Below are 24,568 nucleotides of genomic sequence, written 5' to 3'. Positions count from 1 at the left end.
CAAATATATGGAAATCAAATAAAGTGCTTTTAAACAACCAGTGGGTCAAAGAAAAAATTGCTAGAGAAATCGTTAACTATATAGAGATGAATGAAGAGGAGAATATGGTATATCAGAACTTATGGGATGTGGCAAAGGCTGTGCTGAGAGGGATATTTATTGCCCTAAAAGCCTATATTAAAAAAAGAAAGAGCAAAAATTGAGGCCTTAACTGCTCAGCTGGAGGAACTAGAGAAAGAACAGCAAACTAATCCCACAAACTAATCCCAAAGCAAATAAAAAAGAGAAATAATAAAGATTAAATCAGAGTTAAATGAATGGGAGAACAAAAGAACAATAGAAAGAATAAATATAACCAAAAGTTGGTTCTTCGAGAAAATCAATAAATCAATGGACCCTTAGCAAGGCTGACAAAGAAAAAAAAAGAGAGGATGGAAATAAACAGAATCAGAAATGAGAGGGGAGTCTTTACCACAGACCATGGAGAAATAAAAAAACATCATAAGAGCATTCTATGAACAAATATATGCCAACAAACCAGACATTAGATGAAATGGACAAATTCCTAGAAACACATAAACAAGCTACCCTGACTCAAGAAGATTGCAACAAACCAATCACAGATTCAATCAGTCATCGAAATTCTTCTGACAAAGAAAAACCCAGGGCCAGATGGCTTCACAGGGGAATTTTATCAAACATTCCAAAAATCCTGCTCAAACTTTTCCAAAAAATAGAGGAAAAAGGAACACTATGTGACCTATTTTATGAAGCTAACATCACTCTAGTACCAAAACTGGATAAAGATGGTATAAAAAGGGAAAGCTACAGGCTGATCTCCCTAATGAACACAGATGCAAAAATTCTCAACAAAATACTAACAAATCAAATCCAATGAACATTAAAAGAATTATAAAGCACGACCAAGTGGGGTTTATACCAGGAATGCAAGATAATCAATTTATGTAATATAGCACATTAGCAGATTGAAAGGGAAAAATCACATGATCATCTCAATTGAGGCTGAAGAAACATTTGACAAAATTCAACATCCTTTTCTGTTAAAAACACGTCAAAAGGTAGGAATCAAAGGTAACTACCTCCCTATGATAAAAGGTATATATGAAAAACCCATAGCCAGCATCGTACTCAATGGAGAGAGACTGAAAGTCTTCCTCCTAAGATCAGGAACGAGACAAGGATGTCCTCTATCACCACTATTAATTCAAATATGTACTAGAAGTTCTAGCTAGAGCAGTCAGGCAGGAAAAAGAAATAAAAAGCATCCAAATTGGAAAGGAAGAAGTAAAACTTTCGTTATTTGCAGATGACATGAATCCTGAGAAATATACAACAAAGTTACTTGTGTTTATAAACAAATTTAGCAAGGTGTCAGGTTATAGAATTAATGTGTAAAAATCAGTAATGCTGCTATACACAAGCAATGACCTAATGAGGAGTCAATTAAGGAAAAAATTCAACTAGAAGAATCAAGTACCCAGGAACGAACTTAACAAGGGACGTAAAGGACTTGTACACAGAAAACTACATAACATTGCTAAAAGAAATCAAAGGAGATCTAAATAGGTGGAAAGACATTCCCTGCTCATGGGTAGGAGGGTTACATGTAGATGAGATGTCAAATCTGCCCAAATTCATCTACAGGTTCAATGCAGTACTAATCAAAATCCCAACAACCTCCTTTGAAAGTTGAAAAAGCTAGTTACCAAATTCATCCAGATGGGAAAGAGACCCCAAAGAGCTAAAAATATTTAACAAAGAAGAACAAAGTGGGAGGATCAACACTTCCTGATTTCAAAGCTTATTATAATAAAACATACGCAGAAGTACGCTGGCAACTTTTTCCTTTTTACATCTTAAGTATCTTACAGTTACCCAGGGCATCACGGCCCAGCGCTGAGTGAAGAAGCATGGAGGCCATCTAATACGTCGCAACCATTGTTCCCCAACTGGCAGGTGCTCTGGAGATTTCTGCTCTTGACCAAGACGCAAGCTGCCATTGCCCACTTGACCAAGTACGGCATGAGTCAGAGGCCATGGCCGTGAGATGGGGAGGTGGTGCTCCTACTTCAGTTTCCATAGAAAGGGCATTTTAGTGCCCTGAGCCAAAGACAGTCTGGAGTATGACATGAGAATGGTTAAGATGGTTGGCTTTGGAGGCAGAGCACATGGGTCCCCAGAACACTGCACAACCATTTCCCAGCTTGGTAATCTTGGGCATGTTATTTTTAACCTCACTAAGCCTCAGTTTCCTTGGGTGTAAAAGGTGATAATATGGTACTTGCCTCATAGTGTTCTGTCACAGATCAACTGTAATAATCCATAAGAGCATTTAGCATAGTGATAAATAAAATAACTGAAAGCCTGGTAGCTAGCATTTCAAACATTCTCCTGAGTTATGCATCAATCCTGAGATAGTATCCTATTTTTCCAATTCTACTCTAGGACATGTCCAAAGGAAAAGAACATTGCATGGATACGAGCAGGGTGTCCAAGGGGGGGTATTTCCCTATGGGTCAGTAGAGTTTCTCTTGTTAGGTGGGGTGGGGGTGGGGCTGACTCTCATTTCCTTATGGTTTGCCACTGACTACGGCCCTTTCTTCCTAGGCTGTGGTTTAGAAGTGAATTCAGATGTAATTAACATCTCGCTCTGTTGCTTACTTTTCTTACCGCTTATGGTTTTCTGTTATAGGAGGACTGCACGTCTGGATCTCCTATTTTTAACAAACACTTAAAACCTGTACATTGACAGCTTATGGGTTTTAAGTGTTCATTAAAAACAGGATTCTCAACAGGTAACTGTTTAAAACAGAAGGGCGACTGACATGAGTGCAGGTCACCTGATAATAGCGATTATTTTGGCACAGCTGGAAAACGGTCTAACGGAGAGGAACAGAAGAGGCCAGGTCAACCCCAGTGCTTCAATCAAGGGAACTAAGAGCCATACGTTATGCAACAGGCAGACAGAGCCGTGGCAGTGCCAAGAATCCGCTTCAATCTGCCTGCACCCTGTTCTGAAATGGAGTGACCTTCTTGGAAGTGGGTGAAACTTACCCTGCTATTTCTGGCAGCAGTTCCGGTTCTCAGGCTCTTTATTCTACCAGTGGCACTTCTAAAGTAAGAAGTATGTTGTCTGCCTGATACTGAGTTGTTCTTGGTGCTAAAAACATTTCTGCAATGACAAGGGGGGAAGCCCTGCATAAATTGGGCATATGAGCACAACAAACTAAATATATAAAGTATGAAAACATAACCTTTCCCTAAATCTTCTTTAAAAAACCCACCTGGCCTGACGCTGATTCATCATTTTTTCCTGGAATGAGGAAGAACATATGCACACACATATTACACATCGCATATGTAAAGATATATTTAATAATACTGGGGTCTATACTTTTCTTTCCTACTATTATATATGTCTGAATTAGCTAGATTGCCTTTCTGAAAAACAGCCCAAGGAAAAATGCAGAAATGACTGTTCTAAATTCTTTCTCCCTTCCCTATAATTATTTTCTTACCTCTTCTGTTGTGCTTTTATTGGTGGTTTTGGAAAGTTTTTATCTTTAATCTTTCCTTCGAGGTGAGCCAATAGTGCCCTCGTCTCTATCTAGCCCTACCTTGAACCACAATTCTATTTTCCTAGCTGCTTGATGGACAGTTCCCCCTGCATATCCACAGAAAAATCAAGAACCTTAAACCACACATTTGACTCTGTTTACTGTGAACTTCGCCTAACAAAATCTGCTCCTATGCCTATTTCCCCTTTCACAGGTTATGGCCTTCTCTCTTCATGTTTACCCACTTAACTCCCTTTACCCAGTTCTTTTTCCTTCTGTCCATCCTCCCCTGTGAAGTCCATGTGCTGAAATTCAAATCTAACTTGGTATTGTTTTTTTTTTTTTTTTACTTAAAACTTTTGATGGTTCTCCCTTCCCCACAGGATAAAGTCCAAAATTCTTGGTAAGATGCATAAACTCCTTTCCAATCTGGCCTTCACCTGTTTACCAGGCATCCTCTCCCACTGCTCCAACCTGGCAACCCTATATTCCAGCCAGGCAAACTTCCTTGCTGACTTCTGAACACATCCTGCTCTTTCTTACTTCCTAACTTTGGAAAGTTCTTCCCTCTACTTGAATGCCTGTTTGGTCTTGACAAAAAAACTACTGATCACCCAAGTCCCAACTCACTTGATACCTCATGGGTTATGCTGTCCAAACAGTTTAGGAATCTGTTCCCTCTTTGGAGGTCGTGCAGTGAACCCTGCATAATTCTATTAGAAATTTAAATTAGCTGCTTTCTCCACCAGACTTCAAGCTCCTGGAGTGGGGAGGTAGGATTGTCTACAGTGTGTTTCCACTACCTAACATAGACCTTAGCATTTAGTTGGAATTAAATAAATGTTGAAAGTAAAAATATAAATTAATTAAGTTTGATCTTTTTTTTTGCATGGGCAGGCACAGGGAATTGAACCTGGGTCTCTGGTATGAGCCACCGTTGCCTGCCCCAACTTTGATCTTTTAAAAAATTACTTATTGGGTTTTTCTTTAAGGATGGCCTGAACTTCCAGAAATATATTAATGGTTAAAACTAGAATAGATCCAGTTAATCAGAGACAGGAAAAGATCTCATCAGTTACCCAGCTTAACTAGCAGCCTTCACAGCTTCAACACTGCGGTTAAAAACTATAACATTACTTCTGCAAACTTTTCTGGGGCAGAGAGCATTAGAAACGCTCAGGTCCAAATCTCTAGATCAGGGGCCTTTTCTGATGCCTCCGTCTGAACCATCCAGAGCAGAGTCATTCCCATACTCTCATGTCATGGGCATATCTGCCATTTGGGCATGGATGGGGAGAATTCTACAAGTCAGACAAATTGCTAGTTTATACAAATAAATACCGAAACAAAGACTGTTATACGTGCCTCTGAGGCAGTTTATCAGGGTGAAAAGGAACAACTAGAAACGTCACCAGCTCTGCCCATGCAGGGTGTGGGAAGTCACAGGACAGAAGAAAGAAGATGAGCAGTAAGAGAATTTAGGTTGATCAACTTCATATCACCAAACCAAAGTCTGGGTTGCCTATCTAAGCAACGCAAAGTGTTTTGATCTGAAAATCTGTCCTGGATCCCTCAAGGCCAGCCTCTTCCATCAGATTCCCTGTTCTTGTTCAGGTCCAGCTCAGGAATCCGCAGGAAAGGCTGCTCTCCCACAATCCTGAGAGCTACACCCAAGGTATATACACAAGATCAGGGATACGTGGGGGAAAAAAAAAAGGAAACAAAACAAAAAATGTCATCTTTGTCCATGGTTAGAAAAAAATTTTTTTAGAATATGAAAGTACGCACTTATTTACATAATTAAAAAAATTAGCTAAGTATGTATGGAGTACTAAGAAGTATCTTTCTCATTTTATCGATGAGGAAGTGAGGGTTGAAGAGGTGAAGAAGTGGCCTGCAGCCGCAGATCAAGAGACAAGGAAACTAGGACTTAGGTCTGTCAGCACAGGAGCCGCTCCACGAGGCTGCTGCTTTGTTCCAAGCGGGGAAAAACTTCGAGCTTTTTGTTGCAGTTGAATTAATTTTCCTGTGCCAGAAAAGGGGGAACTGAACCCAAAGGTAGGTTGGTAGGAAAGGTTCTGGGATGCAAGGCAGAAGACTTGGCTCTGTTTCCAGCTGTGATTCATGATCTAGGAGCAAGTTTTTAGTGGGAATGTTGTGGAAATTTTGGTAGAAAAAGAAGGATTTACTGGGTGCGTGAGATGTGCCGGCGTTGTGCGATGTGTTTGACATATGACACTTCTGAGAACTGTGACCAGCTGTATCCTACATGATGGAACTCTTAAGACCTGGAACTGAGACCACCCGTGTCAACATGATTTAGCTGTTTGTTCCAGGAACTCTTTCTCCAGGAACCATAAGACTACAAACCAGTAAAGAACTGTGCAGTTGGCTTCAGGGGATTCCTGTAAATCTATTTGTTTAAGGCAACAGGCAAACAGTTCGCTTTTCAGACAACAGTTTACTTGTCAAGATTTACTTCGAGATCCTTTGCCTTGCTATGCCCACAAATCCTACACTATCATTACAACCCTGCTGTGAATTACTTGTGCCCAGACCCAAAAACCCTATACATACCCATTTTGACTTTCCCTTCTGGGACATTCCTAAAACTTTGTCAAAGTGGTGTTCTCCCTTGCTGCAGTGAGTTCTAATAAATTCGGCTTTGTTGTTTGAACATGTGATCTCGTGATATTTGGGAGAGTTTTCAACACCTCCCCCCTATACACTAGGTACTTTCATCCTAATATTTTGATATAGAAACTGATGTTCAGAGATACTAAGAAACCTCACTCAAGCCATATAATCAGTAAATTTGACAGAACCAGATTCAAATCTAGCTGTTTGATCTCCAAGACCAAGCTACTTTTATTTATCAAGGAAGCCTCAACTTTATCTGCAAAATGAGGGGATCACATTAACTCGTGAAGACTAAGACCCTTCCTTGCTTGCTTTAAACTTTTGAGAAAATACATTAAACTATTTTTTGAAGTCAGAGTAAATTTTTTCCCTTCTCTTTCTCTTCTGTTGAAATACTGTGGCTAATTTTTGTTTTATGGGTTTGTGTCTATCTAAAGAAATTGCAAGCCTGGTAGAAAAGGACACTAGCAGATTTAAAAAACATTTTTTTTTTTGGTAAAATACACATATTATAAAATTCACCATTTAAATCATTTTAAAGGATACAATCTGGTCACATTAAGTACATTCACAATGTTATATAACCACGAATCCTAGCCAGTTCCAGAGCATTTTCATCACCCCAAAAGGAAACCCAAACCCATTAAGCAATCACTCCCCAGCCACTACTGACCACTTAATCTGTTTTCTGTTTCTATGTGTTTGCTTATTCTGAAGATTTCATATAAATGGAATCATACAATATATAGCTCTTTGTGTTCAATTCCTTTCACCTACCACGATGTTTTTAAGGTCCTGTCACATTTCATATTCTGTATTAGTCATAGTATATTTTCGACACTGAATAGTAGCAAAGGAATAAGCCAAATACAGTATTTATTAAGATTAAGAGTTTTTCCCCTACAAGGAGGGGAGAAATGGTCCTCATAGGTGACAATGAGAAGGGAAACCCTACACACCCTTGGTCACTTGATTCAGGCACAAGTGACCCATCATTCAGCCTGCTCTAGCCTGAGGCCCAGCCAAGGCTGGTTGCAGAGCCCCACAAGGGATGTGGACGTGATGGGTGTGGAGCCAGGCAGCTGGGCTTTGAGTTACCTTCGTTGGCCTACGTGGTCTTTTCCTGACATATTTCCTGTGTGTACCTGAGGACAGGGCGGAGAACTGTTGCTTGAAGCCAAGGATCAAGAGGATGTTTCAGCTGGGTCCAGCTTAGCCTTCAGACAGTCTACATACAATTTCACCAGACTAAATGGAAAAGGCTTGTGGTAGTTAGATTCAGTTTTCAACTTGGCCAGGTGAAGGTACCTAGTTCTTTTGCTGTGGACATGAGCCAATGGCATGTGAACCTCATCTGTTGCTCATTACATCTGCAGTCAGCTAAGAGGTGTGACTGCTGTAATGAATGATGTTTGATTTAATTGGCTGGTGCTTAAATGAGAGAGCGCAACGTAGCACAGCCCAAGCAGCTCAGCATACCTCGTCTCAGCACTCGCAGCTCAGACCAGGCCTTTGGAGATGCAGAAAGAAATCATTCCAGGGAAAGTTGTTGGAATCCAGACACCTGGAGAGAAGGCCAGCAGAGATCACCCTGTACCTTCCCATGTAAGAAAGAATCTCAGTTGAAAGTTAGCTGCCTTTCCTCTGAAGAACTAACGAAATAAATCTCCTTTATTAAAAGCCAATCCATCTCTGGTGTGTTGCATTCCGGCAGCTAGCAAACTAGAACAAGGCTGCATGGAAATTTTTCTCTCCTTGCCAAAAGGGACGATCACTCATTTAATTTTTCATGCAAACAGAAGTCCAGTCTTTTAAGTCTGATCAGTGAGCACATGACTCCTGCTGAGGCAATGGTGATGGTGAGTGGGTCTCTTCTGGATACTTAGATTGAAAAGGGTGCTCTTTATGAGTAGTTCAGGTAAGTGGGCAGAAGCAACTGCCAACTGCAACACCTCCAGAATCTCTCCTATCAGACTTCTCAAAACGTCAAAGAGAAATCGTGTGCCTAATACTGTCAAATCTAAATCATGATTTGATGCCAGGGACTAATATAACTCTTTTCTCCAGTGACAGCTCAACACTTTAAAAATTTACTTCATCATTCCCTTTCCCAGTTGTCATATTAAAAACTGATGTTTGATACACTTGCTAGGAGGAAATTTTATGTCTTTTCCTTGGAGAATTTCTTTTTCTTTCTTCCCCCTTCTGAGTTATGCATGATATGGGATGTAAAAATATAAAAAGAAAAGCTTAAAAATGTCATTACTTTTCCTCCCTTTAAAAAGATAAAGACAAAGCATCACAATAAGTTCAAAAATATTTATCTTCTAAATATTGCATAGGAAACTGTTAAGTTGAGATGAATGTCACAGAAGCCATTGAGATATGTGACCACAGTCAATTTATGAGGCAGCTTAAAATAAAGAAGCTCTTGGGGATACTAAGATTGCTGTGAAATAATAACACCATTTGCTTTCTTTTCAAACATAGCAAGGCCCAGAAGGCAAGAGTTCCTAACCAGGGGTCAGTGGGTGCCTTGAAGATGATTGTGACTCATTTTTCACATGCAGGAGTGTGTGCTTCTTTCTGGGGTGAAGATTATAACCCTTTTTTCTTTTCTTTTCTTTTTTTGGTGATTTTAAAGGGATTGATGTCTCAAGGATGTGAAGACTCTTTGCTCGAAGCGGTGGTTGGACTACAGTGATTTTAAGTCTACTCTAACCTTCAGATTCAGAAACCAGCCATATATTGATTAAGGGTATTTTCTTAACTGATGTACCGTCTCTGACAAGCAGAAAGATCAACTATCATATATTAACTCAAATTGATTGTTTCCAAAAATTTTCTCTACCAATCACCCTCAGGCCTTCAGCCATTGTTAATATCTGCTCACAGCACCCAGTTGCAGTTCTTTCAAAATTTCCCCATAGTTACCATTGTGGAAATAACTTTATTTCTTATTTTATACTTATTTACTGAATAATATAACTTATAAATTAATTGATTTAACACATTTGGTAAGTTTAAATATATTTCATTGCCTTTCCTCACTAGTAGATAGCACTCTATAAAAGAACATTCCGTGACACAGGTCCCCAATTTCTTATTCTCAGTTCCAATATCCAGAAAGCTCTGAAGGCAGAGTTTTTCCAAAACTCACTGGGCAGTAAACTTGACCCGACTTGAACTCATTTGGCAGCAAAACCTGATCTGAACTGGTGTGAGGCTATTTATAGCCTTTATTTATCCACTTGGGATGAATGGTCATACATTGCACTGTGAAGACATTCATGTATGATTATGGGATGGTGCCCCAGACCCGCCTTAGGATGTTATGTAATTGTAGTGTATGTACCATATTACCTTCCAAAAACCTGAAACATTCTGAATTCCAAAACACATATGGCCCCAAAGGACCTCAGATTAGAGCTTGTGGATGTATGCCGCGTAGTTTGCCCTTCAGTATACGTATGCATAAAAATTTATATGATGTGTGTATTTATTGTTAATGCTGATATTTTCAGTTTATGAGTTTCGTGAATTTCTGTGTATGTGTCGGCATGCTCATGCTACAAAAGAACAAAATGCATTTCTCGTCTCTTCAAACCGGACTGGCATGCAGTCAGTTATTTCTGATAACTGCCTCTACTCATGATTACGCATATTATTTGAAAGTGCAAAGGAGAGGAAACACAAGCAGCAGCATGACATCGGAGGCTGTGTCTCCCTTATACTACACTCCAGTTATGGGGCCCAACGCATAGTAAGTACGATAAATAAATAAATGATTACAAATTTATTTGGAATGCAGCAATAAGACAATATATTATTGCATTGTTTGGAAACAAAAAGTCAAAGATGTAATCATGTTTTATGCTCCAAATTTCAAACTTTACCCTACAATTGTAAGCTAAAATGTTGTGTCTCTCGGTTGTGACCGAGATTCCTCAATTTCATCACAAACATTTACATTTTCCTCCCCCTGGATAAATATTTTTCAATTTTTACACGTCCTCACTGAGTTCCAGCTTGGGATGACCTAAGAATGTGGAATTTTTCAGAGGCATACTTAGCTAAGATGTTTCTACAACACGGATCCGGAAAATGCATGTGGAGCTCAAATTTATCTGATAATCAAATCAGAGAAAGATTTGAATGGCTAACTAGACATATTTTCCTTAATGTGTTTGAGAAAAACGATCTATATCATTAAATGAGGTGCAAATAATGCTATTTCTGTTAGCAAGATTAACCGAATCAAATACCTGGGCTCCCATAAAGTGGAAACCAAACCAGGAGCTTTAGTATGAGGAATGTGAGTGTGTTTCAGTCTCAGCAGCAAAATATCCTCCCCGCTCTCAGCCTTCTGTTGGCTTAGCCAAAATGGGTGAGAGCCTTTGTCAAAAGGCCAGGTCAAGAGTTGACTGTCACCTGCATAAATACTTAACTTATATTAAGGAAGAATGTGTCTGTGGTGAGGGGGTAGCATAGTCCATGGTAACTGGGGAAGGGAAAAAGACTGTCGCAGCATCAATTGTTGCCAGTGACCAGCAGACTTCCAGGATTCCCATTTCACAGAAGGAATGGATGCCGCAGTAAATCCTAGCCCAACCTCCTGTGTTCTGATCCCATCTTGCTAAGCAAGCTTTCGATTAAAATTATTCTCCCTGCGTATAAAGAGAGAATATCTGCTCATACCTCAGGGTATGTCCCAACAAAGGCCTTCGGACAGCTTTGCTGTAAATTACTAAACTGATTTTCTGATTTTATGTACCAATCTCAGGAACTGACCCAGAGAAGGGCCTTCTTACCCAAGCAGGCTTCTGAGTTGTAAGGCAGAGGGCCTGGAAAATGCTGGAAGGTAACGCCCCCATGGAGGTCTCCACATGTCAGCCTCGGCAATGCTCTCCACCTTCTCAATTGGAAGCCTCGACATGGAGTTTCCCAGAAACAATAACCCCGGATAAAAATATGATGCTATTTAAAATGAATTCCACAGTATGGACAATGTGCATTCACACATTAAAAAAAAAAATCACCAGGCAAAGTAATAATTCTTTGTCAAAAGGCAAGAGTCCATATCGCTTCCCTTGAAACAACTAAAGGTTTAACTGTTTTAAGATTGGAAGAGAACAATTATGAATCCATTTCAAGTGAAAAAGACCAGAGTGGCAAATGCAAAATTCGAGAGGGCTGTGATGTTTGCTGGCTGTGATGCTTGCTGGCTCCAATCGACTTTTTATAAATAAACCATCATTTCTTACCATATAAAAATTCAGGAATAAAACTTAAAATAGAAATCTGTGCTTCAGTGAACAAAATTTGATTCTTTTAGTTGTGTTGACTGATAGGATCTGGTGAGAACAGGTTAGGGATAGGGGCTTTTTTCTCTTGTAAATTCCAATAAAAAAAATTGCTCTATTTCTCCTAATTAGAAAGGAAAGGTTTAATATAAGAATTAGGATGTAATATAAGCAGTGACAAATAAATCAAGTGTTTTACATATTGACAACTATAAACAGAACACGTAGTTCTTATTTAACAAATTTAGTGAAATATCTGTTTTTAAAAAATGACAATGTACATTTTTATATAGTATATACTATCTTCGTACTCATTGAACTTCCGTTGCTAAGGTACAAAATTCCAGCAGTCTTTGGGCCCTTTCTGGAAATAAATTCACTTCTTAGAAGTATTAAGAAAACAATCCCACTGTTTTCTGCGGCACTTGCAGAGGCTGCCCCATACAAGTTGCAATTTGAGGATTACAGCTTTCTTTGAGAAACTGTTCTTTATGTCTGCTAGTAAAAATCTGTATTTACAAAGGAAACGGAGGGTTACATCACATCTACTTGCAGCGCAAAGCTCTAGCTAAACCCGTTAATCATTTTGTGCCTGGATGTTGCAGAAGCCAGAGAACTTGTTTCTCTGAGTCCAGGCTCACTGAGTCATTAGGTGTTCAGGGTACATCTCATGGCTGGCAATGTGCTAGGCCTAGGAGCTGCAAAGATTGAAAGACAAGGTCTTTATCCTAGAGGCCCCCTGAGTTGAGTGGGGGAGCAGACACATAGTTCGGCGATGTGATAAAGAGCACGAACTTAGGAGCCATGTACCTGGCCAGGATCCCTGCCACTCACCATCTTGAACAACAAATTACTTTACCTGCAGAAAGGGGCCAGTGCCTTCAAGCATTGGCAAGGCCTTTATGTATTCAGAAACCTGCTTTTCTCAAGGAGGCATTTCTCTGGGTGGTATTTAAAATCAGAAAGACAGTTTAATAATGAGTCATATATAAGTAAGAGGCTAAAATCCTTTTCTGATTTTACAAATGGGATTAGGGGATTTCAGGCAACTCGGAAAGATTTTGAAGATTAAGTGAGATGTTCTATCCACCTATCTCAGAGGGTATTTATCCTAAAGGGCCTCCGGGTTCGGTGGGGGAACAGACACAGTTTGGTGATGTGATAAAGAGCTACTGATGATACCATGATGCCGTGTACGCCATGAAACCCTTCCTCATAAATCTTTCATGTTTTCAGGAAGGTTAAGGTTAAATGCTTTTGCAATAACTTTCTGATCTGTTCCTAAACTGCTTTTCCAACTCCATCTCCATCAATGGGAACTGTCTGTAGTTTCTTACTCATAGTCTGAAAACTTATCTTGACTATTACTACTGTTCATGTACTTTTCTTCCCCTTGAAATTTCCTATGGAATGGCCTTTCAACATTTTCATCCTCATCAAGCCTCTTGATTACTCTACCTGATGGCCCACTCCCTCCTTTGAACTTTAGGCCTGAGCTGACAAGATGGTAGCTACTAGCCATATGTGGCTACTGAGCACTTGAATTGTAGCTAGTCCCGAATGAGATATGCTGTAAGTGTAAAGACTTAGTACCAAAAGGGGGAAAAAAACCCAGAAAGTAAAATAGTTCATTAATAATATTTTGCATCGATTACATGTTGAAATAACATGCATTTCAAATGGTTTATTTTTGTTTTTTTAAAAAAAATATGGCTACCACACCATTTAAAATTACATATATAGCTTGCATTGTATTTCTCTTGGGCAGCACTGTTCTGGGGCCCTTACTGTTTGGCCCACTGTCTGGCACTCAACAGCACCTGCTTCCTCTCTTGTTATTTTTCATATATGGATGTCAAATCTCCCTGGCAAGATTATGAATTCCTTGGGGACAGGCGCAGAGTCTTATCTGGTTATGTCTCATGCAGCCCACTCACTCAGTATATCATACTCTTTCTAGGTAACAATTGAATATGCAAACTGGACAACTAATCACAGAAATCCTCTAAATTCTTAAGTTCCCCAAATGTCTTCCAAGCACATGTGATGTGAAAAAATGAGATTATCGGTCCCTTTAGATATATTAACATTTGAAATGTTAAAAGAGACTTGTAAAAATTTGCCCTTTGGGAAGGGGGTTCCATTCTCTGTGGGGTTGAAGAAATACATAGATTGCTACTTTGCACTGGGCTTATAAGATGATTCTTTCAGTACTCAGTACTGTAAGGACTGACTAATTTTCACGTTAGACTATCTACTTTTTGCAATTATTTTTTCTTGTTTTAAGGGTTTTGTGGCTCTGATGATGTTGAAAATGGTGATGATGATTAGCAGCACAATACCAGAAATGATGGCACATTGATGCCACAAGGCCAGATGCCTCACTTAATACTATACCGTACTGGGTTTCAGTCCAGTCTCCAGCTAGGGGGAATTCCTGTAACCAGGAAGTGGCTCAAGTTTGAACAACACAAAGAGTCAAAGGATTTGAAGTTGTTTATAAGAGTAAATGGAATTACTTAGTGTATGGAAAACTGAGAAGGGGGTGTCACTGTTTTTTTTTTTTTAATATATATATATACATCAGCATTAGGATTTTTATACAGGGAATGATGGCTCAGTCATCAGTTTTCAGATTCCACTGAGATCAATCATGAGTCGAAACAGCATGAGGGGGCAGTGCAACAGTGGCTCAGTGGCAGTATTCTCACCTGCCATGCTGGAGACCTGGGTTCGATTCCTGAAACCTGCCCATGCCAAAAAACAAAGCAGCATGAGGGGGGATTGGGTGAACCATACAAGAAGCATTTGCTGTTGGAAAGGGCTGTTAAGTGGTAGGCCAGGTCTTTAAATCTCAAACTGACTCTGAGTCTAGGGACATGGATCCAGCTAGATAGGTATAAGCAAAAGGTTAAGGGTATTGTTTACTAAACATGTCAACATTCTTCCCACGCTGAGGATTCTGGATTTTTTCCCCAGAAACTCAGTTTGCTTAAATATGCCCATTTCAAGAAAAAAACAAACAAACATTATCTCAGGACTGATCACAACATCATTTAAACACCATGAGTTCTTCAAAAGGAGCGACTGGCTAAAATGTTATCTATAATAGCTTTTTAAAAATCCCTGAGGTGCTGAAAATGCTATTAGAACGTCAACTAATGTTTACCCTTTAAAAGCATTTTTAACCAGGACCTCAAAATTGCAGGTGATTTCCTATAGTTAACTTAACAGTAAAGTTCCCATAGATTTGTCACTGTTTATTAAGTTGGGAACAAAGAAACCCAATACCCTGCAAGCCACAAAACTGGGGTCAGCAGAAATATAAACTACCACTGCTCTCAACACTTCTCATCTCTGAACTGCCATTCCCAGAAAAAGAGAACAATCTAGATAACGGCTTTTAGTGTTTACAACTCAGTACAAAATTGTAGAGTTGAGTAACTTTCTAAATTGACTTACTTTTCTCAAAGTGGCTGTAGGTGAAGAATCATTAAGCAACCACTTTTGCCCAGCACACAGCAAACAGGTTTTTTAATCCGATGTTTGGGAAGATTATTTTATTCAATTGTGGTTTCTGCGGAATTTTAAGTGCAATAAGAAATGAAGGACCGTTTGTTTGGATGCATGGGGTATTGTGTGTGTTTTAGCTATTCTTAGTTGTTCTTTTCACTTTAAAAAAAACTGAGGGATTTTTGTGGGTGGAGTTGCAAGGAAAGGGAAAAGAAGTTTAGGAGGAAGTAGCTGAAATGATAGACTTTGCACAGCAAAGAACTCCATCCATCAGAATATCTCAAAGGGATTTAAGAACAAAAGCTACCGAAGGAGGCTTTGTGTGAGGGGAACCTGAGTTGCAGGGAAACCAACTGACTTCCCCAAGGTCATCTTAGCGGTGGGAACCACAGCTGGGAATGAGCCAACACGGACAAAGTAGGCCGCCTGTCGAACAAGTTTTCTGCTCCCCTAGTTTTACCCACAATCCCCACAAATCAGCTAGCCTAATAATGACTAGGAAAATTAACAAATAGTTTAAAGTAGAACAACTAATGTTATCCTTTGGAACCAAGACACTGAAAAACCAGGGTCAGACAGGTAAGAATTGACAGTGCCAGAAAAATAAAGCTGATTAAGCTACCCCATAACCCCAAAATTAAGCTCCACACTAGTACTTTTTATGGGAAGACTATAAGCAATAGTCAATATGTTTTCTTTTCTGCTTTGAGTTGCTACATAATTAGTAGCAATTTTGAATTCTCAGGAAGAAATACAAACTTAAGAAATTTAAAATGCATCATAGGTAAGCTTCCTGTCATAAATAGGAAGAAAAAAGGGTGATCTTACTAATACTAATTATCAGCTGTGAGCAAGAGAATGAGAAGGGAAAAAAGAATTGCAAGCATTGAGGGGTATTGAAAATCAGAGTTTTAGAAAACTATTCACGGGAAATCAGTGTTGCTATGAAGGAATGTATCTAGAACTAGACGTTCTAGATGTTTCCAGTTTGTTCAAGAATAACTGAAGAAATGCTGAAGAGAAGGGCTAGTGACTATGATGATTCCAAGACACTGACTGCAGGTAGAGAATTTCTGCCCAGCGTCCAGGTGAGGACGAAAGTACAGAGGGTGTGGGCAGTACTTGCTGACTTTCTTGGGTTCTCTAATGTTGCCAGCACAGTGTGAGTTTCTTAGAAACTATTGCCCTCCTCCCACAAAAGGGTGAAAAGATGAGGTAAACGAATCCACGAATCATCCTTTTACAGTATTAACCCCCTTTGGTTGCATTATAAGGACTACTTAGTAGAAACTTTTAAAATGAGAACAGGGTAAGAAAGGGAACTTCAGAAGGGGTGTAGGTCCCAGGAGGTGATCTGCTTAAAAATCTCTGCGGAGAAATATACTGCAACTTGGTACACACTGAATAAAAAATGATGAGATTCAGGAGCAATAGTCTAGATGGAAATTTAAATAATGTGGAGGGAGCGTGTGAAGAGAAGAAAGAGAAATTAATTTAACTCCATTTGCTGATGTGACTTAGCATAACTATTTTTAGTTATAATCCAAACAGTGCATATCTTCTCCATTTTGATTAGTAGAAAATTGGCAGTGAGTCAAAAAAAATTAGTATTTCTCAGCACATTATGCCAGAAATGTACAAATAAGACTACATTATCTGTGCCAATGTGATTAATTGGAATTACTGCTAAGGTTTTAATTTTTTTTCCTCCCAAGAACTCATGGGCCCAGCTTTGTAAAAAACAAAACAAAACAGCAAAAGCTCTCATTAACTGGCAGCCAAATTTATAGAATAATTTTCCGTTAGACTCTCACTTGAAGTTCTTATTAAAAACTTAAATGTTAATATCACCCTGATACTTTGGGTGCAGAACTTCCGCCTGGCAATTTTACATACTGCCAGAGGAAGTCAGCACAGTCAACAAAATATAAAATTAAAATAAGCTAGGAAAATGTGCCTTAACCAAGGAAAGGATTCACAATAGCCACTTAGAAGTTATTAATAATTCCAGTTCCTAGGAAAGAGTGGACCGTAAAAAAAAAAAAAAAAAAAACCCCTGTATTTATAAAGTTTTATGCAGGCAAGTTCACCCAGGGACAACGTTATATCTAAACTGACTATAGGTTTCTACCTTGAAGAGAGAATTTATATATATTGGAAAATCTTGATTGTTTCACATTAGAGAACTTCTCGGTGCCCCACCTAAGCATACTTTCCAATAGAACAAATCAATGGATCATGATCACAATGAACGTCACGGTTCTGATGTTTATGTTTATGACCTTGGTACTTTTGTTACATGCAAACACAAGGGGAGTGAAGTTGACTTTCTGCATTTTCCTGGTTCTCATCCTGTCACTGGATTCTGCTGTACAGTAGGCTACCCGATTAAGCAGGATTGACAGTTTTCTTTTCCTACTGCCATAGCTATTGGGATTGGCAGCCTGGCTTCCCATACTCCTATTATATATCATTGTCTTCTTCAAAAACACCAACAAGTAGCTTTCATGGGTATTTGTAATCACTGACATGGTCTCTTTCTGAATCCTTATAATCATCAATGGGAGAGCTCAGGGGAACACAAGGAAATCTTTTTCTACTTCCTACAAATACATACAAACTGGTCCCAAGATTAAGGTGGTCTCCTCTCAAAATATCTATCAGAGAATCTAAACCTTGGAGACAATGGAAAAAGTTCTGGTAATGGATGGTGGTAATGGTGGCCCATGGTGAATGTAATTAACAGTGCTGAATTACACAGTTGAATGTGGTTAAAGGGGGAAATTGCAGCTTGTATATAAGCTACTAGAATAAAAATTTTTAAAAACTCCATGGAGCTGCACAGCGCAAACAATAAGCCATAAGTTAAACCGTGGACTATAGTTAATGGTGCAATTATAAAAATCTGCTTTCATCAATGGTAACAAATGCACCACACCAATTCAAAGTGTTAATAATATGGTGGTTTATGGCAATCTGTATTTTATCCATCATTTTTTTGTAAGCCCGCTTCTCTAATTAAATAAAAAAATCCATACTAAATCATCCAACCCTCTGGCTGCCACAGTCTGAAGGAGGGCTGCTCACCTGACCACAGATCAGAGAGAAAAAACAAGCGTGGTTTAAGCCATTGTGTTTTGGGATCGACATTATGCAGCATTATTGTGGCAACAGCTAACCAGTACAGCACCTCATTTCCTCATCTGCTGTCAAGTGAGCTGCAGAATGCAAGGTTTCAGGCTGCAATCACCCTGATAGGATGGGGGAAGTTCTTTAAAGAGTCTAGCAGGTGCCTTTGAAGTTTGAGAACTTAATGAAAATATAGAAAAGGGAGCTTGCTTCTCTCCTGGAGATTTCTGAAGGCAGGAGACTTGCTGGAGTATGTTGTGCAAGCAAAGTAGGGGCCAGGTTGTGGTATGAGTTGGGACAAGAAGTTAAATATGGATGGAGACTATTTTAATAGCTGAAAATGACCAGAAAGCTACGGATGTACCAATAAGATATGAGAAAGTGATTTTAGAGCTTAGCCAAAGGCAGTGACTGGAAAATAATGAAACTGTATCTGATTTGTATGCCTACTTCCAATTGTTCAATAAACCTGTTCCACTTAAGATTTCTCTCTGCCTAAAAATATTTGATGTCACCTTCAAATTGTAGATTTCATTGTACAACCTTTCACCTGGACCATCAATAAAATCGTGGCCACAGGTCTCAAAAAACAAAAAAATCTAAACTCGTCTACTGGGTAGTTAAATTATACACATTGTTCTTAAAGTTTAGAAAACTTTCAAGATTTTTCAGATCTGAGGTTAGAGGGGACTTTATGTATGTTTTGGTTTTTGCACGGGCAGGCTCCGGGAATCTAACCCAGGTCTCTGGTACGGCAGGTGAGAATTCTGCCACTGAGACACTGTTGCACCGCCCTAGATGTATGTTTCATACTGGGAAATCTTCTTTTTGTTTAGCTGGGAAGGCTTACCTAGAGAAAATAAGTAAATGATCAGGAAATCATGAAAGTAAATCATTAATCTTGTACTTTGATGTTTTTCAGACCAAACTCTGAATGTGTTAATTTTCTAGTATAACTTAAAGATGGGGCAAAATGAGTCTCACTTACCCGCAGAGGGAAGAGGAAGGTCGAAATAGGCTGTGTTTAACTCCTAAGGAAAGCATGCTGAGATTGGTTTTACATTCTCCAAATTAAATTTCTTTAATTATTTGTACTTATCAGTATTTCCAAACAAGCTTTGACATCTTGATCTTTCATCTCCTTTTTTTTTTTTCTTCTTGAGAAAGGGGTTAATTTTTTTAGCAGCTTTTGTGGAAACTGCTACTGTTCAGGTAACCTCCTGCTGGTCTACATCATTAACCTTTATCTGAAGCCTGCCTCCCTTGGGTCTTAAGAATATCCCATTGCAAAAAAAAGGTCATCAGTTCTGACTTTCCCTTGTGGAGAACAGTCTGTTCAGTGTGAAAGCTCAGCAGTCCTTTCACTTTGGCTCCTACACTATACAATCATGAAATGAAAAGTTTGTTTACAAATACAAGGATAAACACTTAACAAAACTTATTTTGGAGAATGTAGAATTAATCCCAGGCTGGAATTTCCCTATACTTTTCTTCAGAATCTAATTTTATGAAAAAGGGCCCTATCTGTTCATTGTAATTTTGTTACAAAGTTAAATGATTTCACATTTGCCTTTACCAGAGATCTGCCCAGAGTTTCTGCTGATATTATCCATTTAATGACACAAGAAGAAAAATACTTAAGAAGCCATTTTATCAGTTTTTGCTAAATCATGAAAGCATTTTTCATTCTCAACAGCCATTGGAGAAGTATGTACACGCGAATCATCTGTAGGCTGTGATTTTCTATTGGAAAACAATGACAAAAAAAGTCATGGAAGTCACTTACCACATTCCAAATAGGCAAGTAATTATTCAATGAGATCTTTTTCCTCTGAATTTCTGGGCAAAGCTGAAACTGAGTAATTTGGCCCGATCAGTTTTATTTTGAAGATACACAATCCCCAAAATGTTACTTAAGTCAAGTGCAGCAGATGGAATCTTGAAAACGCCTACAAGTAGTCTAGAATACTTTAAATCCGGCTGTGAAAAATTAGGGCGAATCTGCAGCGCTCAGTAGGGGCAAGTATATTTGGTCTAAAAGCACTTTGCTATGTTATCGAGTCATGAAAAGCTATTCAAAGAGCTATATCGGAAATCCGATCTGTATTTTGAGCAAAACACGCTGTCTTTTCCACTATCACTGACCCCTTACAGGCACATGGTACATAATCTTGATTGTGCTTCATTGGTATTTATTGCACATGGACCAATTCCTCACACAGTAGTTAGTTGCACCAGAGTATAAATACTTGGCAAAATATGCAAGAGGAAATAGAATTTACACACAAGTGCTAAATTTTACCAACATATTCACGTGGGCAATTAGACATAAAAAAATTAAAAAAAAAACCCTTAAGATAAGTATAGTTATAATATGGATACAATTACAGTACCATGATAAAAGAGTATAAAAAGATATTTTACCAATAAATCATTAGCTCAATAATATAATAGACAACAGAAGTAGAGTTTTAACTTTTAGCTTTTAAGATGCACCCCCCTTTAAAAATATTTAATTTCCCTTTGTGCAAATAACATCTTCTGTGGACTTTGTAATTTCTAACACTGTGCAAAAATGGCATTTTGAACTACTCCTTGTTTTATTTTTTATTTTTATCCAAATGTACGGTAATCTGTTTTGATATTAGAACTGTTTCCCCCATTTTTTTTTCTTTTCTGTCCTGTCTTCAATTGACAATCACATGTTATGGAGGCTCAGTGCCTGGTCCTTCCGACTAATATTGATACATAAATAGGCTGTTTAATATAAACAAGTCTTTTAGCTTGCTGTGCAATATGCACAGCGTGAGGTAGAAATCCCAGAGCCTGACCCCCGAGGCACGGGGGACAGCAAGTTTGCCCTACAAAAGGAAAGCAAGGTGAGATTTGTTCCAAGAATAGCTTATTCTTGAAACTTGATTTTTGCATCCATCCTTTCTCTTTGCTTTAAGAACAGGGGATATCATTACTTGAGAGTTTGAGAGAAAGTTCTCTAGAAAGCAAAAAGGAACATGTTCTGACAAACTGTCTCACGCCCCTCCCCTCCCCCTCCCGGGCCATAGCCGGGTTGACTGTGCTCTTGTTCCTGAGAACAGATGGAAGCTAAGTTGATAGACTTTCATCCCTATCCCTACAGCTTCTCCTTTCCCCTCCCACCCAATTTGCACTCAGGTCTTTGCAGCAGGTGTGACCACCTGCGAGGGGGAAAAAAATCTAAGATGCATTACAAGCACAAGCAAAAGAAGGCCGAACCACGAACAGAAAAGAATCCAAGAGAAATCAGCAAGCCACTTTCCCACCCCTCCCAAACTTTCCTTTTTGTGCAACGGTCCGTGGCTTTTCTGTCTGTCTCGGATGATTCAGACGAGGTTTGTGGGCTTTGAGTTCACCTGCCTTCGGTCTTGAGTAAACACAGACCTTTTCTTTTCCCTGGGAAGCCATTCGGGAACGCTGGGTCTTTCCTCCCCCGGGGTGCAGACTCCACGTCCCGGCTAGAGTGGCGGGGAGCGGGCCCTACACCTTCGAGTCCGAGGCAGAGCCCGGGCGGCTCGGCTCGTCCAGGCTCGAGTCGCTGTCCATCGCCGCCCCGCCGTTACAGCCGGCCCAGGGCTCCAGCAGGCGCGCGGGCGGCGCGGCCCCGACGTCGTCGTCGTCGGAGGCGGCCCCTGGCGACGGCAGCTGCCGGGTCACTGCCAGGCAGCCGGGGGTGCGCGGCCGGTCGCCGGCGGCCGCGTGGCGTCTCCGGGCCGCCCGGCGCGCGCTGCAGAGCAGGCCCTGGAAGGCCTTGCGGAAGTCCGGGCTGCGGCAGTAGATGATGGGGTTGAAGGCCGAGTTGGCGTAGCCCAGCCAGTTGAAGAAGACGAAGAGGCGGTCGGGCACCAGGTCGCGGTGGAAGGCCTTCACCACGTTGGCCAGGAAGAAGGGCAGCCAGCAGAGCGTGAACACGCCCATGATGATGCCCAGCGTCTTGAGCGCCTTCTGCTCGCGTAGGGCCACGAGGCGCGAGGGCCGCCGCTTGCTGGTGCGTCCGTTGGCCAGAGGGGCGGCGGCGCGCGGGGACCCCGGCGAGCGGGCGGGCGAGGCTGGCGGCGCGGGGCCACCGAGGAAGCGGCGCTCGCAGCTGTCGATCTTCTTCACCTGCTTCTGGGCCTCGCGGAAAACCCGCAGGTACACGAAGGCCATGATGCACAGGGGCACGTAGAAAGAGACCACGGACGAGGCGATAGCGTAGGCCCTGTTGGTGACGAAGTCGCAGCACTTGGGGTCGTTGTAGCAGCGGCGCGCCTCTTCGCCCTCGGCCCGCCACCAGTGCATGAGGATGGGCAGGAAGGACACCAGGGCCGAGATGGCCCACACGGTGCACACGAGGGTCCGCGCCCGCGCACGGGTCAGCAGGCTCTGGTAGCGGAAGGGCGACGTGATGGCGAGGTAGCGGTCCAGGGCGATGACACACAGGGTCTCGATGCTGGCCGTCACGCACAGCACGTCCACCGAGGTCCAGAGCTCGCAGAAGAAGGAACCGTATTCCCAGCGGCCCCACACCACGATGGTGGCCCCGAACGGCACCACCAGCAGCCCCATGACCAGGTCGGCGCTGGCCAGGGACATGATGAAGAGGTTGGTGAGCGTCTGCAGCCGCGGCGTCTTGGCGATGGCCACGATCACCAGCACGTTGCCCGCCACGATGAGCAACACGATGAGCGCCATCAGCAGGCCCATGCCGGCCGTCCACTGCTGTGACAGCGGCGCGGGGACCTCGCTCAACGTGGGCAGCGGCGACGAGGCGGGCGACGCGGGCACCAGTAGCCGCGCTGCAGTGGCCGCACCGTCGGGGAGCGGCGCGGCAGACGACAGGTTGCAGGGCTCGGAGGCGCCCAGGGCGAGCGCCCCCGCGCCCATGCCGAGCTGCGGAGGCCGGGGGCGGGGTGTGTGGCGGGGCTGGGCCGTGGCTGGGGGAGTACCCCAGAAGCCGGGGCGGCGGGGCTCGCGGACGAAGGTCGCGGCCAGGTCAGCGCAGCCGCGGCGCAGGGCCCGAGGCATCGGCGCGGGGCGCCTTCTCCGAGGGAGCCGAGCGTTGTCGCCGCCGCCGCCGCCGCCGCTGCTGCTGGAGCCGCTGCCGCTGCTGGAACGACCGCCGAGACCTCCGCATGTTTCTGAGCGCGCCGGCCCGCTCCTCCGGCACCCAGCACCCACCCCACCGGCTCCCACTCCTCCAAGCCACCCCCGGGGCATCGCGTCAAGCTCCCGCAGCCAATCGAGGCAAAGGCACGCCCCTATCTGGTCCTCCCCAGTCCCCGGCACCTCCCTCTCAGCGCTTTGGAGCGGCTCGGGGAGGGGGAGTAAGCTGCTGAGCGCTGTGCGAGCGCCTTGCTGGGGTTTGCCGGGTCCTGCGCACGCCTCGTCCCGCACCGCGGGCCCCAGCGCCCAGTTTCCTGCGCCCCCTACAGCGCCCAGCTCCTGCGCGTTTCTCAGCCGGCTTCTGCGGCTCCCTCTCCCTCCAGTATTCCGCTCCCGGCTGCGTGCGATTTCTGCCTCCCGCGTTCGGCTTCTGTCTGCACTCCCGCTGCCTCCCGCCCATCCCTTCAGTCCCCCCACCCTCCCGGCGCGTCCTTTACCTCCAGCGCCCGGGTCTCCCGCAGAGCATCGCGCGCACTCCCTTTAGCCGGGAGGGAACCTCCGTGTTCTTGAAGCGCCACAGCTCCTCCTCGGACAGTCTGTCCGCTGGGGTTGGAGGAGTTTGACTGCGAGATTGTTTCTCAGACAACCCAGATGGGTGTGTGTAAAGCCCTTTCCTTGCCAAAAGGGGACCTTGCCAGCCTGCGTCCTGCCAGCTCGGGGAATCAGAGGCAGGTGTAGGTGGTTAGAGGAAACTTTCCAGCCGAACGCGTTAAGCAAACCGCTCATCTGTCGGAACGCTCTCTGGCGCTGTTCTTGCAGGGATCTTCAGTCGTTTCAGTGCAGTAGATGCAGAAAGGAAGCTAAGGTTTCTGCTCCTAACAGCTAACGCTGAGGATCAATTGCAAAAACACACACTCCCCAGTCCCAGCTAATGAATGTGTGAATATGCCGCAACAGTGTGTGTCGGTAATATAGAGAGATTTAGAGAAACAAATGTTGACATAAAAAGTAAATGGCACCGCCGTGAAGAAAGAACACATTTAATTACATTTCAGACCTTTCACATTCAGTAATGACACCTGTATTTTGTTTTTTATTACGCATGTGATTTCATATTGGAGCTGAGTCAATACAAACAAAAAGGAACTGCCAGTTTTGGTTGAAATAATGACCTGAGACTTCAGATTTCTTGGTCTGAGCCATCTTTTCTCCTGTGCCCAAATTCCAGATTCTCAAAACTCTAGGATTAGTCCTGGAAGGATGAGAGAAGGAAATATGTAAATATTC

At 42.2% G+C, this 24,568-nt stretch overlaps 1 protein-coding gene across 1 annotated transcript; it reads right to left on the bottom strand.

Moving 5' to 3' along the window:
• Positions 1–5,278: 5,278 nt before the first annotated feature.
• Positions 5,279–23,062, bottom strand: ADRB1 (adrenoceptor beta 1). The gene has a single exon (XM_077126090.1). The coding sequence runs from the start codon at positions 23,060–23,062 to the stop codon at positions 21,677–21,679; it is 1,386 nt and encodes a 461-aa protein (XP_076982205.1). The 3' UTR covers positions 5,279–21,676.
• Positions 23,063–24,568: the final 1,506 nt, after the last annotated feature.

Source organism: Tamandua tetradactyla, chromosome 13, assembly GCF_023851605.1.
Source record: "Tamandua tetradactyla isolate mTamTet1 chromosome 13, mTamTet1.pri, whole genome shotgun sequence".
Taxonomy (NCBI): Eukaryota; Metazoa; Chordata; class Mammalia; order Pilosa; family Myrmecophagidae; genus Tamandua; species Tamandua tetradactyla.
The sequence above is the reverse complement of the archived record's forward strand: the minus strand, read 5'-3'. Positions and strand labels throughout refer to the sequence as shown.

Coding starts and splice junctions, on each gene's coding strand:
- ADRB1 (XM_077126090.1), bottom strand. CDS start 23,062: ATGGGCGCGGGGGCGCTCGCCCTGGGCGCCTCCGAGCCCTGCAACCTG.